This window comes from Heterodontus francisci, chromosome 15 (genome assembly GCF_036365525.1).
Source record: "Heterodontus francisci isolate sHetFra1 chromosome 15, sHetFra1.hap1, whole genome shotgun sequence".
NCBI classification, from domain to species: Eukaryota; Metazoa; Chordata; class Chondrichthyes; order Heterodontiformes; family Heterodontidae; genus Heterodontus; species Heterodontus francisci.
This window is the reverse complement of record NC_090385.1, coordinates 59,525,635-59,540,261: the sequence shown is the minus strand read 5'-3', so window position 1 is coordinate 59,540,261 and position 14,627 is coordinate 59,525,635. Positions and strand designations below refer to the sequence as shown.

At 41.1% G+C, this 14,627-nt stretch overlaps 1 protein-coding gene across 1 annotated transcript in view; it reads left to right on the top strand.

Moving 5' to 3' along the window:
* Positions 1 to 14,627, top strand: part of LOC137377684 (ATP-binding cassette sub-family C member 5-like) — a 269,211-nt gene that overhangs the window by 133,598 nt on the left and 120,986 nt on the right. The window contains exons 11-12 of the mRNA XM_068047603.1: positions 2,858 to 3,223; positions 11,337 to 11,408. Of these exons, the coding sequence (XP_067903704.1) occupies positions 2,858 to 3,223; positions 11,337 to 11,408 (438 nt within the window). The remainder of the gene's footprint in view (positions 1 to 2,857; positions 3,224 to 11,336; positions 11,409 to 14,627) is intronic.

The following is a 14,627-nucleotide window of genomic DNA, read 5'->3' as shown; positions in this document are numbered from 1 at the left end:
TAAAACCAAAGAAACCCCATAGATGTTTTATCAGTACATTAAGAGCAAGAGGACAATTAAGGAAAGGGTAGAGGCTATCAGAGTTGTACAAGGTAACTTATGCGTGGATGCAGAAGATGTGGGCAGGGTTCTTTAGTACTGTGTCTCTGACTTCACAAAGGAGAGGGATGATGCAGACATTGTAGTTAAAGAGGAGTATGAAATATTAGATACGATAAGCATAATGAGAGAGGAAGTGCTAGAGGGTTTGACATCCTTGAAAGTGGATAAATCACCAGGGCCGGATGGGATTGTACCCCAGGCTGTTAAAGGAAGCCAGGGAGGAAATAGCGGATATTCTGAGGATCATCTTCAAATCCTCACTAGATACAGGTGAGGTACCAGAGGATTGGAGGTCTGCGAACAGTGTACCATGGTTTAAAAAGGGTGTGAGGGGTAGGCCAAATAATTATAGACCGGTCAGTCTGACCTCGGTGGTGGGCGAATTATTAGAATCAATTCTGAGAGATAGAATAAACTGTCACTTAGAAAGGCATGGATTAATCAGGGATAGTCAGCATGGAATTGTTAAGGAAAGGTCATGTCTTACTAACTTAATGGAATTTTTTGAGGAAGTAATAAGGAGGATTGATGATGGTAGTGCTGTGGATGTTGTCTACACGGATTTTTTCATGCCATTGTAAGGCAATTGACAAGGTCCCATGTGGCAGACTGGGTCAGAAAAATAAAAGCTCATGGAATACGGAGGAATGTGGTGAGTTGGATTCAAAATTGGCTCAGACAGGAAACAAAGGGTAATGGCCGTCGGATGTTTTTGTGAATGGAAGGCAGTTTCCAGTGGCATTCCACAGGGCTTTGTGTTGGGTCCCTTGCTGTTTGTGATATATGTTAATGATTTGGACTTAAATGTGGGAGGCATGATTGGAAAATTTGCAGATGACTCAAAAATTGGCCGTGTAGTTGATGATGAAGAGGATGGCTGTAGACTCCAGAATGATATCGATGGTTTGATTGAGTGGGCGGAAAAGTGGCAAATGGAATTCAATCTGGAGAAGCATAAGCATTTGGGGAGGGCAAATAAAGCAAGGGAATACACAATAAATGGGGAGGATATTGTCATGCAGGCCCCCACCTGCCAAGAATGAGGCACATTAATTTTGTTATGAACATTGATTTTAAACTGTTGCTGGAGCAAGGAAATGATTTGTTAAACATATCAGACGTGGCTGGAAAAGACGTTTGCATATTAATGGACGGTGCTTGGAAGAACAAAGTACCGTTCCCTGACACATTCAACCCACAATGGACTTTGATCACCAGGTATTGTGTGTAAGAGGAGCATTCCAGAGACTGCTAAGGTGATACAATCCAGGACAGGTTGGACCAACTGGTCACATGACTAACTGCTCTTTTCTGTCTGTATCTACATGTGTGTATCGTGTATGCATGCCAGCGTGGGCGCTTCGTGTATCCGTAGGCATTAACCGAAGTAGAGTTTAAGTTTAATAAATTTCAACTTTTCTTCTTTAAACCTAAGAAAACCTGATTGTGCTGGTTTCTTTGCCTTATAATTGGAAAGCAGTGAACAAGGATTCACCAAGGGGGAGCTAAAAACACGATGTATTTAAAATTAAACCCTGTTACAGTAAGACCAGGTGAAGGCTGAGAGGGACCCCGAGACCCCTTTCTCACCTGGTTATAACAATATTGAGAGGGGTAGAGGTAGTGAGAGACCTTGAAGTGCATGTCCACAGGTCCTTAAAGGTGGCAGGACAGGTAGATAAAGTGGTGAAGAAGGCATATGGAATTCTTTCCTTTATTGGCCAAGGTATAGAATACAAAAATGGATATAATGCTGGAACTGTATAAAACGTTGGTTAGGCCACAGCTGGAATATTGTGTACAGTTCTGGTCACCACATTACAGGAAAGGCAATAATTGCTCTGGAGAGAGTATAGAGGAGATTTAGAAGAATGTTGCCAGGGCTTGAAAATTGTGGCTATGAGGAAAGATTGGATAGGCTAGGGTTGTTTTCCTTCGAACAGAGGAGGCTGAGGGGTGACTTAATTAAAGTGTACAAAATTATGAGGAGCCTAGATAGAATAGACAGGAAGGACCTGTTTCCCCTCGTGAAGAGATCACCAGGGGGCACAGATTTAGGGTGATTGGTAGAAGGATCAGAGGGGACGTGAGGGAAAGCTTTTTCATCCAGTGGGTGGTGGGTGTCTGAAATTCACTGCCTGGATCAGTGGTGGAGATAGAAACCCTCAACTCACTTAAAAGGTACCTGAAGTGCTGTAACCTGCAAGGCTACGGACCAGGTGCTGGAAGGTGGGATTAGATTGGGCAGCTAGTTTTTTCAGCTGGCGCCGACACCATGGGATGACTGCCCTCTTTCTGTGCTGTAACATTTCTATGGTTCTATGGAAATAATTTGGTGTTAACAATACAATAAGAACTTTAAAGAACAAAGTCTTCAGGAAGGAATAGTAAGGAGAAAACAATGAGCAAAAGCCCATGATCGAACTTTTAAAAAAAACTGTAAATGCTATATAAAATGGCTTATATTGCCAAATACATAGAAAACTGCAAGATTCATTTTGTTGAGAGAGATGCAAAGGACTGACTTAACAGAGTCCCAAATGAAATGATTGAGGCCAATCAAGTATTAAATTGCTGTTGATCAATTTGTATTTATTGTAGCACCTTTAACATTGGATTGGAAGTCTAAATCAGAGGGTACAAATTCCCAGCTTGAATTTTTGGGTTTTCCACAAGTACTAAAATATGTATTTTAGCAATCTTTTAGGAGTGTTGTGTATTACTTTGATCACAATTTGTCTTCTCATCTCTTCAGCATTTGCTTTTAATGGAAGAACTAGAAGTTGTAAGGAAAGAGCCCGATAGTCCACAAAGTGCCATAGAGTTTCGGAATGCTAGCTTGGCATGGGAAAACAGCAGTACCTGTTCCTTAGAGTGGCAATCAAATTTAAGCAAGGATGAAATGAAGAAGATAAAAGAAAGGAAGGAGAAAGTGCAGAAGAAGAAAAAGAAGAATCTCTATATTGAAGGTGACCCAGAGAACTCAGTTGCCAACCAAAACGATCATCTGTTACTTGGCACTAAAATGCAATTTGACCATGACAACATACATGTTAATTTCTCATCTCCAAAACCTAAACTTCAGAGAGCCTTGCACAACATCAACCTAACTGTGGAACAGGTATACTTAATAATGTTTTTAAGATCATGTGCATCAGGATTCCTGTTCTAAGTTTTTCATTAGACCATTTTTGTCAGTTGCAAACTTTATTTCCAAGCAGAAATGTAACTATTTTAAATATACCTTTATGATGACTACTTATACTTGTCAGGGATGCAGGGATGTCATCAGTGTGAATGGGACAATTATTTAACATCTGGTCAGGTGCCTCATGGCTGAATGCTAATGAAAACTTTCTCAATGATCTTTCAATAATGTGCCTTAATCCCAAAATTGGTAAAGTCCCCCATCCACTGTACCAATGTGATGGGACATGTTAGTAATACAAAACTTAGTGAATCATTGCAAAATCTGAAAACATTTCAAATACGAGCAAACCTCCCTTAGTGTTTCTCATGGGAAATTAGATCATATGCTGTTTAAAAAGGAAAGAAGTATGATACCATGTAGAACTAAAATTAATATTCTGATGCTAAGGTGAGTCACCAACTGATCAGAGTTTAATTGTTGTTTGATCAGGGAACTATGCTTTGGAAAGTGCTCTAAATTTCAGGCTGTAGGTGAAGAGAGCCTCATTAGAGGACTACTTTTATTTGTCTATTTTGTGAAGATTTTTTTAAACTTTTGTAGTGCATTGGATATGTCTGGAGTATGATGGACTTATACTAAATGTGTATCTGTTTTTAGATGAGTAAATCTCCCGTGGCATTGCTCACAGTGACTTGGAGGATACATTATTTTGTAACAGGGCAATTATGGCATGTAATATATTATGAAAGTTATTGATTTATGGTTATTTGGTAAGTAAAAATGTATTTAATTGTGGAGGATTGAATTCTGGAATTTTCATTGAAAAATATGCATTAACTAAATCTTGGTTTACTTGTGTATTCAACTTTTATCTCATCTTTTTGAAAGCCAAGGCTTAATAGGAAGAAGTACCAAGTTTGCAGTTAGTTATCATAACAAGGTTAAAAAAACAGTAAATGCTGGAAACCTGAAATAAAAATGGAAAATGCTAGAAGTGCACAGCAGGTCAGTCAGCATTGGTGAATAGAAAAGGCAGGCTATGATGTTTTGAATGTACTTTTCATCAGAATCACTATGGTAGAAGGTCCCTAGTGTGTAGCAGGCCTATGCCCTCCCCTCAGGTGCGTAGCAGAGGCTATCTGGCCTATGCCTTCTCCCCCCTGAGGTGTGTAGCAGTGGCTATCTGGCTTATGCCCTCCCCTCAGGTGCGTAGCAGTGGCTATCTGGCCTATGCCCTCCCCTCAGGTGAGTAGCAATGGCTATCTGGCCTGTGCCCTCCCCTCAGCTTGCAAACACAGTGAAATAAAAAAAAAAGACAGAGTTTTTAAACAGAAAGCTGTGAGGGCAAGCTTTCCCCAGACTCAGCAACTTCGAATGCAGAGTGGTAGTTAAAAATTATCTTGTTTAATCCAGCACTGTTATGGGAAAATGTAATGTGTTGTTTATTTTGGATTATAATAAAATTATAATATAATACAGCAAATTATACTCGTTGAATTAACTGAGTCCAGTCATAACTGGGGACATGTGCAAAGACATGGTATCCAGTTCATATATCAGGGGGACACATCCCTTGGGTTCTGCTATTATAGAAGTAGATACTGGGCAGTGTCAGCCAACTTCAGCATATAATGGATATGGGATCCAATTATGGGATTGATGGACATCACTGGACATGAGACTGTATCTACAGCAAACCCAAATTTTTAGCAATAACACATATATACAGCAGAAGCATTTTCTGTCTTTCTTTCATAGTAACCCTAACACATAGATTATTTGTATCTCTTGTTTCCACTGCTTATCACTGTGGGAGGTACATTGGTCCAGCTTAACTATTGAAGGTTTTAAACCAATTCTCTCTGAGCAGTTCAATATACTTAAATGCCTCTGAAACAGTTGTGACATCTGTAACTCCATGGATTTAAATAGCTGGCAATTCAAAGAAGAACTGTCATCCAAATACATCATTGGACCAATCAAACAACATTGTTTATGTTTGAATTCTGCGTCATTGGTACTCCGTGAAGCCTATAATCTTGGAGACAGGTTATAAACCTCTAAGCATTTCTATCAATTTAGGCTGTGGACATGGAAATTAACTGCAGCTAATTTTATATGATGACTGAATTTGAAATGATAATCACCAAGCCAAAACAAGGCAAGAATTCAGAATTTTTGTTTTAGAACTGATAATGGTTTCCTTCCTTGATATATATATATATATTTTTTAATTATTTGCCACTGGCACACTGACAGCAGTGTGTACCATCTTCAAGATGCACTGCATCAATTCACCAAAGCCCCTTCGACAGCACCTTCCAAACCCACGATGTCTATCATCTAGAAGGACAAGGGCAGCAGATGCATGGGAACACTACCACCTGCAAGTGCTCTAAAGTCACACACCATCCTAACTTGGAACTATATCGCCGTTCCTTCACTTTTGCTAGGTCAAAAATCCCTTCCTAACAGCACTGTTGGTGTACCTACCCCACATGGACTGCGGCAGTTCAAGAAGGCGGCTCACCACCACCTTCTCGAGGGCAATTAGGGATGGGCAATAAATGCTGGCCTAGACAGCGATGCCCACATCCCATGAATGAATTTAAAAAAAGGTGTGCCTGCAAGCCAGGCAGGTATGGGGATCATAGAATGGTTACAATACAGAAAGAGGCCATTCATCCCATTTGTGTCTGTGCTGGCTCACTATAACAGCAACTCAGCTAGTCCTACTCCCCTACCTGTTCACTTAGCCCTGCAAATGTTTTCTCTTCAGATAATTATCCAATTCCCTTTTGAAAGCCACAATTAAATCTGCTGTCATCACACTCTCAGGCAGTGCATTCCAGATAGTAATCACTCACTGCATAAAAAAGATTTTCCTCAAATCGCCTCAGGTTTTTTTGCCAATCACTTTACATTCTCCTCTGGTTCATGACCCTTCCACCAATGGGAATGGTTTCTCCCAATCTACTCTGTCAGACCCCTCATGATTTTTAACACCTCTAGCAAATCTCCTCTCAACCCTCTCCTCTAAGGAGAACAACCCCCAGCTGTCCAATCTGTCCACGTAATTTTTTCTGCACCCTCTCCAATGCCTTCTCATTCTTCCTAAAGTGTGGTGCCCAAAATTGGTCACAATACTCCAGTTGAGGCTGAATCAGTGTTTTATAAAGGTTTACCATACTTGATTGCTTTTGTACTCTATGCCTCTATTTATAAAGCCCAGGATCCTGTATGCCTTATTAACTACTTTCTGAACCTGCCTTGCCACCTTCAATGATTTGTGCACACATACCCCCAGGTCCCACTTCTCCTGCACTCCTTTAGAATTGTATCCTTTATTTTATATTGCCTCTCCTTGTTCTTCCTACCAAAATGTATCACGTCACAGTTCTCTATTAAATTTCATCTGCCACGTGTCCTCCCATTCCACTAGCCTGTCTATGTCCTTTTTGAAGTCTGTCACTATCCTCCTCACAGTTGACAGTCCTTCCAATTTTTGTGTCATCTGCAGATTTTGAAATTGCACCCAGTACACCCAAGTCTAAATCATTAATATAGATCAAAAAAAGCAATGGTCCGAATGCTGACCTCTGGGGAGCCCTATCAATTACTTTCCTCCAGTTCGAAAAACAACCATTCACCACTGCTCTTTCTTTCCTGTCATTCAATCAACTTCGTATCCGCTTGCCACTGTCCTTTTTATTCCATAGGCTTCAAATTTGCTGACAAGCCTGTGATGTCGCACTTTATCAAATGCCCTTTGGAAGTCCATGTACACCACATCAACTGCATTCTCCTCTCATCAACCCTCTCTGTTACTTCATCAAAAAACTCAATCAAATTAGTTAAACACAATTTGCCCTCAACATATCTGGGCTGGCTTCCCTTAATGAATCCACATTTGTCTGAGACAATTTTGTCCCAGATTCCCATTTCTTGCAGCTTTCCCACCTCTGAGGTTAAACCAACTGGTCTGTAGTTGCTGGGCTTATCCTTACATCCCTTTTTGAACAGGGTGTAACATTTGCAATTCTCCAGTCCTCTGGCACCACCTCTATATCCAAGGAGGATTGGAAGATTATGGCCAGTACCTCTGCAATTTTCACCCTTACTTCCCTCAGCATTCTTGGATGCATCTGATCTGGTCCTGGTGACCTAACAACTTTAAAAACTGCCAGCCTTTCTAATACCTCCTCTTTATCAATTTTTAGCTGATCCAGTGTCTCAACTACCTCCGCTTTCAGTATGAAAATGACAGCATTTTCTTCCTTGGTAAAGACAGATGCAAAGTATAGAATTTATGATTTCAGCCATGCCCTCTGCCTCCATCCGTAAATCCCCTTTTTGATCCCTAATCGGAACACTTCAGAAACTCTTCCCCCTCTCTGCTCTTTACACTATTACTATCCCACTCTATATTAGGATAACTGAAGTCCCCCATTATAACTACTCTTCAGCTTTTGCACCTCTCTATAATTTCCTTACAAACTTGTTCCTCTATATCTTTTTCACTTGGTAGCCTATAGAATGCACCTAGTAGTGTAATGGCGCCTCTATTGTTTCTTAGCTCTAAGCAAATAGATTCTGTCCTTGACCCCTCTAAGGCATCCTCTAGCTCTTCAGCACTGTAACATTATCCTTAATCAATAATGCTGCCTCTGTTCCTTTCTGTCCTTCCCTATCTTTTCTGAAAGCCTTGTATCCAGGAATATTTAGTACCCAGACCTGTCCTTTTTTTGAGTGAGGTCTCCATTATCATCACAACAGGGTCCCTGTGCCAAAAGCTCACCAACCTTATTCACAACACTCCTGATGTTCACATGTGCATAGTACACCTAATTTAGGCCTTATTGTATTTCGTCTTATTCCGACCCCACCTAATACCTTCTTATTTCTTGCTCTAGTGCTATCTGTCTCTCCCAATTCTTTGTGCACCTTGTTTTGCCTCTCTAATGTTAGCAGCTGGTTCTCATCCCCCTGCCAAGTTAGTTTAAACCTTCCCCAATAGCACTAGCAAACCACCCCAGCTCTGTTCAGGTGCAACCCATCCAGCCTGAACAGATCCTATCTCCCCAAGAACCAATTGCAATGTCCCAGGACTCTAAAGTACTCCCTCCTGCACCATCTCTCCAGCCATGCATTCATTTGCTCTATCCTCCTATTTCTATACTCACTAGCACATGACACTGGGAGTAATTGGAGATTGCTACCTTTGAGGTCCTGCTTGCTAGTATATTTTCTAGCTCCCTAAAATTTGCCTGTAAGACCTCTTCCCTTTTTCAACCTATATTGTTGGGACCGATATGGACCACGACCACTGGCTGTTCACCCTCCCCTCTCAGAGTGCTCTGCAACTGCTCAATGACACCCCTGACCCTGGAACCAGGGAGGCAACATCCTGGATTCACATATGTGACCACAGAAATGCCTGTTTGTTCCCCTAACTGTATAATCCTCTATCTTATTGATTTCCCAATCTATATAAGTTATCAAATGACTTTAAATTTTTATATTAATTAATTAATCTAGTCTTAATTTATAGCTGATTAAATTAAATTAAAAACTCATTCCAAGTGACGTTTAATTCCGTGGCGTCACTTGACGATTTTTTTCTTGTCCAGTTCAGATTCTCAGTCCGATTACAGACCACAGTGCTGTTCCTCTCCAGGGCCTTTCTTTATGTGAGGAACCTCAGCCCTTGACTTTGACCAAAAGGTACAAGGTACTTGCCACCTGTGTGGATGAGAACACAGTAGATGGGCAAACTGACATCAGTCACTGGGAAAATACTGGAATCTATTATTAAGGAAGTCTTACCAATGCACTTAGAAAATCATAATATGATCAGGCAAAATCAACATGGTTTTACAAAAGCGAAATCATGTTTGACAAATTTATTAACATTTTTTGAGGAGGTGGATAAAGGGGAGCCAGTATGTGTAGTGTACTTAGATCTGCAAAATTATTTGATAAGATGTTGCACTAAAGGTTAATATGCAAGATAAGGAGGACTCATGGAGTTAGAAGTAATATATTAGTATGTATGGAGGATTGTTTAAAGAACAGGAACCAGAGAGTAGGGATAAATGGGACATTTTCAAGTTGGCAGGCTGTAACTAATGGAGTGCTGCAAGGATCAGTGCTTGGGCTTCAACTATTTACAATTTATATTGATGACTAGATGAAGAGTATCTATCCAAGCTTTCTGATGACACAAAGCTAGGCATGAATGTAAGCTGTGAGGAGGACACAAACAGGCTGCAAAATGATTTGGACAAGTTAAGTGAATAGACAATAAGGTTACAGATGGAGTATAATGTGGAGAAGTGTGAAGTTATTCACTTTAGTACTAGGAATAGAAAAGCAGAATATTTTTTAAACAGCATGAAACTTTTAAATATTGTTGTTCAGAGACACTTGGGTGTACTTGTACAAGGAACACAGAATGTTAGCATGTACTGTAGGTAATTAGGAAGGCAAATTGCATGTTGACCTTTTATTGCAAGGGGACTAACAAGGAAGTCTTGGTACAATTGTATACGGCTTTGGTGAAACCACAAGTGGAGAACCATGTGCAGCTTTGGTCTCCATATCTGAGGAAGGATATACTTGCCTTGGAAGAGGTTCAACAAAGGTTCCCTGAATTGATTTCTGGGATGAGAGGGCTGACCTGTGATGAGATGCTGAGTAAATTGTACCTATATTGTGGAGTTTAGAAGAATAACACACAAGATCCTGAAGGGGCTTCACACGTAGACACTGAGAGGTTGTTTCCCCTAGCTGGGAATCTAGAACACGGGGGGGAACAGCCTCAGAATAAGGGGTTGATTACTTAGGACTGAGATGAGGAGAAATTTCTTCACTCAAAGTGTTCTGAATCTTTGGAATTCTCTCCCCTAGAGGGTTATGGATGCTCGATCATTGTATATATTCAAGGCTGGGATACATTTGGGATTTTTGATCTCAGAGAATCAGATATGGGGAGCGGGCGGGATCTGAAGCTGAGGCAGAAGATCTGTCATGATCGTATTGAATGGTAGAGCAGGCTTGAGGTGTACCCCTGCTCCTATTTCTTTATGTTCTTATGTCATTGTATTTCTTCTGGCATTGCTGTCACGTCCGTGGCACCAGACTTGCAGGCATTCCCCTCCTGGGCAGCATGCTCCCATTCCCTCTTCAGGGTGATATTGGAGGGCTTCTTTCCCATCCGGGGAATCATCACTTCTATCCTGGAGTCCTTCTTGGTGACTAGAGTGTCCAATTCTGCGCCATTGTTGCAGGGAGTCCTCTCCCATGGCTGCTGAGACATTCCTCCAGGGTTCAAAACTGATTTTCTATCAGGCATGATGGCAAGGGTGCAGGCTCCCTTTCATAGGCAGTGAGCCTTTAAGTGGAGCAGGCCGCCTGGATCACATGATTGGCAAACGATGCTGCTGAGCTCTCCTGCTGCATGCAGAGGCCGCAGGCAGCATGCAGATCAAAGGAGATGCCTGGGTGCAGCACCATAACCCATTTTATCAACCCTGAAATCATGTCGATGAAATGCGTTAATGAAAATTGCGTTGTCCCCACCTTGATCTGCATGGGCGTGGGCAGGTTGCGAATAGTTTACCAAATTCTAGCCCTATATCACCAATCATGTGACTGGATTGTCCAGCATATTGGGCACATGTGGAGTTACCTGCTGTGTATCTGTAAATATATCAACTATTAGTAAGCTCTGAGTGACAGTTTGAGCATCTTGGTCTTCCAATTCTTTGTTGACGTTTTCTTCTGCCACTGGTTGACACTACCTCTCCTCTTCTCCCTGCTCCATGTCAAAATTCCTTTGCAGAGAAAAGGTGTTATAATATATAGCAGGCAACACCTCTTGGGTGGCTGCACTATCACACTCCCAAGATTGGTTCTTGGTTTCAGGATGCTGATGGTCTACACCAGCCATGGCTGCAGTGGATATCTTCAAGCAGCCATCCAGCCAGTCCTCTTGCATCAACTTTATACTTTCCTCGTAGCATTTTAAAAATCTTGATTATGTCCCCAGTTAATAGATTGTAACCCTTGTTTTATTTTCTAGGGTAAACTGGTGGGAATCTGCGGCAGTGTAGGAAGTGGAAAAAGTTCTCTGATATCAGCTATATTGGGCCAGGTAAGACCTGGTTCTATTTGAAATAATATTGTTTGTGTTTTCTAAAAAACTCAAACTTTGACAACTGTTATCCTTAATAAACAAAGTAGGCCCTTTGTTTGGTGGTGTGTCTTACCATTAAAGATTACAGGTACACTGTAGGCTATTTTTTTTTTTTAAAAGAGGTTTACCGTAGATTTAATACAGATTTTGCTGTGAATAATATTAAGAGCTGGAAAGAGCCTTCAATCACTAGAGAAGCAGCGTAGAAGAATTGGAGAGCATGATGAAGCAAGTAGAACAAAGTTAATAGTAGGAATTGCTGCTTTTTACATTGTTTTCATTTCCATAACATTTTTTTCCACTCATGGCATATTTTCACATCTTGTTAATCCATTGTAATCAGCAACCATGCTTTCAGTAAATATTGCATGCATGTGATTTCACAGCTACTACCCATTGCATGCTCAGTCATAGAGTATGATTGGTTAGAGAACACATTGTCATCCTTCAGATGCTGTTTTTATAATTAAAATTTCACGTTGAATAGTGGATATTTAGTTCCATGTAAGTATGTTAAATCCAACTGTTAGAATAGGTTCCGAAGAAGGGTCACTGACCCGAAACGTTAACTCTGCTTCTCTTTCCACAGATGCTGCCAGACCTGCTGAGTGAATCCAGCATTTCTTGTTTTTGTTTCAGATTTCCAGCATCCGCAGTATTTTGCTTTTATGTTAGAATAGGTTGTTGTTTCAAAGTTATTTGGAAATATGCTGATCCTGACACTTCAGTCTTTGAAGGCAGTCCCTCTCTCTAACAGTTTAAGACTTGCTTGCATTGTTGAACTGTAATGGAAAAGGGAAGCAAAGCAATCTGCCAAATAAATTAGTCTCTCCTGATATATTGGAAAGAATTATTTCACCTGTGAGAAGACATTTTGGTATAGTGAATTGGTGTCCTTGAAGGTGAACATATCCCATTATCTGCATAACTGTCCACTAAGTGATCATGGTTGAATTGTATTCAAAAAGTATTACGCTGCAGTCCTGTTGTATTTAATAAGTTAGGTGAAAAGAGGGGTTTACTTTAAACAGAAAGGATATGAAAATGGACTGATAATTCTTCTAAATTGACCGAAATGCAAAGTGAGCTGGATAGGCTAAATAGCCTCTCCTCAATTCTACATTGTTAGATTCTTATAGAATAACACTTCTACAAAACAGAGCTCTCTATACTAAGACTCAGTAAGTGAGGATTAAGTTGTGACTTGAAAACCTTTTACTGCATCAGGAATTTGTTTTACATCAAAATTGCATGGAAATGGATTTAGTTAGCATAATATATTTTCTTTTGTAAAGTTAATCTAATTTAATTTGAAATGCAAACAAGTTTGCAGTGTCAGTTTGGTACCATTTAGAATAACTGCATGCTGTTGCTACCTTCAAAAAGATGTTGATACGTTGAGGAAGGTTTAGAGAAAGCAGTTTGCATAATTCCATGATTTAATATTTTAAATTAACAGAGACTGACAGAATTGAATTTGTTTTCATTGGGTAGAAGAATCATAAAGTGGAATGATTCAGATCATTAAAATGAAAAGAATAATGTGGATAAAAGCAAAGTACTAACTTAAACAGTGATTATAGAGTGGGGGAAAATATGTTTTAGAATTAAGAACCCTAAAGCAGCTTTCGAGATGACAAGAAGATAACATCTTTCTCCCAGCAGATATATGGAATAGACTCACAGCACATGCAGTTAATAATATGTTAGGACATTTAAAATAATGTAGATAAATACCTATTCAGAAATAGAACTGAAGGTTATAAGGATAAATGTAGATAAAGATGATCAAATTCTTTCGAACATAATGGCAAATTGAATGCATTACCTGTGAAATGCAATTAATGAGAATTAGAACTGTGAGTTCTTGTCTTCTAAGTTATATTCTTATCTTTGGCCTCCTTGTCTCGAGAGACAATGGGTTAGCGCCTGGAGGTGGTCAGTGGTTTGTGAAGCAGCGCCTGGAGTGGCTATAAAGGCCAATTCTAGAGTGACAGACTCTTCCACAGGCACTGCAGATAAAATTGGTTGTCGGGGCTGTTACACAGTTGGCTCTCCCCTTGCGCTTCTGTCTTTTTTCCTGCCAACAGCTAAGTCTCTTCGACTGGCCACACTTTAACCACGCCTTTATGGCTGTCCGCCAGCTCTGGCGATCACTGGCAACTGACTCCCACGACTTGTGATCAATGTCACAGGACTTCATGTCGCCTTTGCAGACATCTTTAAAGCGGAGACATGGACGGCTGGTGGGTCTGATACCAGTGACGAGCACGCTGTACAATGTGTCCTTGGGGATCCTGCCATCTTCCATGCGGCTCACATGGCCAAGCCATCTCAAGCGCCGCTGGCTCAGTAGGGTGCATATGCTGGGGATGTTGGCCGCCTCGAGGACTTCTGCATTGGAGATATGGTCCTGCCATCTGATGCCAAGGATTCTCTGGAGGCAGCGAAGGTGGAATGAATTGAGACGTCACTCTTGGCTGATATACGTTGTCCAGGCCTCGCTGCCGTAGAGCAAGGTACTGAGGACACAGGCTTTATGCACTCGGACTTTTGTTCCGTGTCAGTGCGCCATTTTCCCACACTCTCTTGTCCAGTCTGGACATAGCAGCGGACGCCCTTCCATGTGCTTGTTAATTTCTGCATCGAGAGACAGGTTACTGGTGATAGTTGAGCCTAGGTAGGTGAACTCTTGAACCACTTCCAGAGTACGGTCGCCAGTATTGATGGATGGAGCATTTCTGACGTCCTGTCCAATGATGTTCGTTTTCTTGAGGCTGATGGTTAGGCCAAATTTGTTGCAGGCAGCCGCAATCCTGTCAGTGAGTCTCTGCAGACACATGAATGAAGCATGGAACGAGGAAAGAAATTTTGGCCCATCAAGGCTGTTCCTTCCAAAATCCATGCATAATTATATTACCTTGTATTCTATTCAACTCATTTAACTTAGAAGTCAACAGTATTGCGGCGGAAATTGGGCGGCGCGTGGTTAGCACCGCAGCCTCGCAGCTCCAGCGACCCGGGTTCAATTCTGGGTACTGCCTGTGTGGAGTTTGCAAGTTCTCCCTGTGTCTGCGTGGGTTTCCTCTGGGTGCTCCGGTTTCCTCCCACAGCCAAAAGACTTGCAGGTTGATAGGTAAATTGGACATTATAAATTGCCCCTAGTATAGGTAGGTG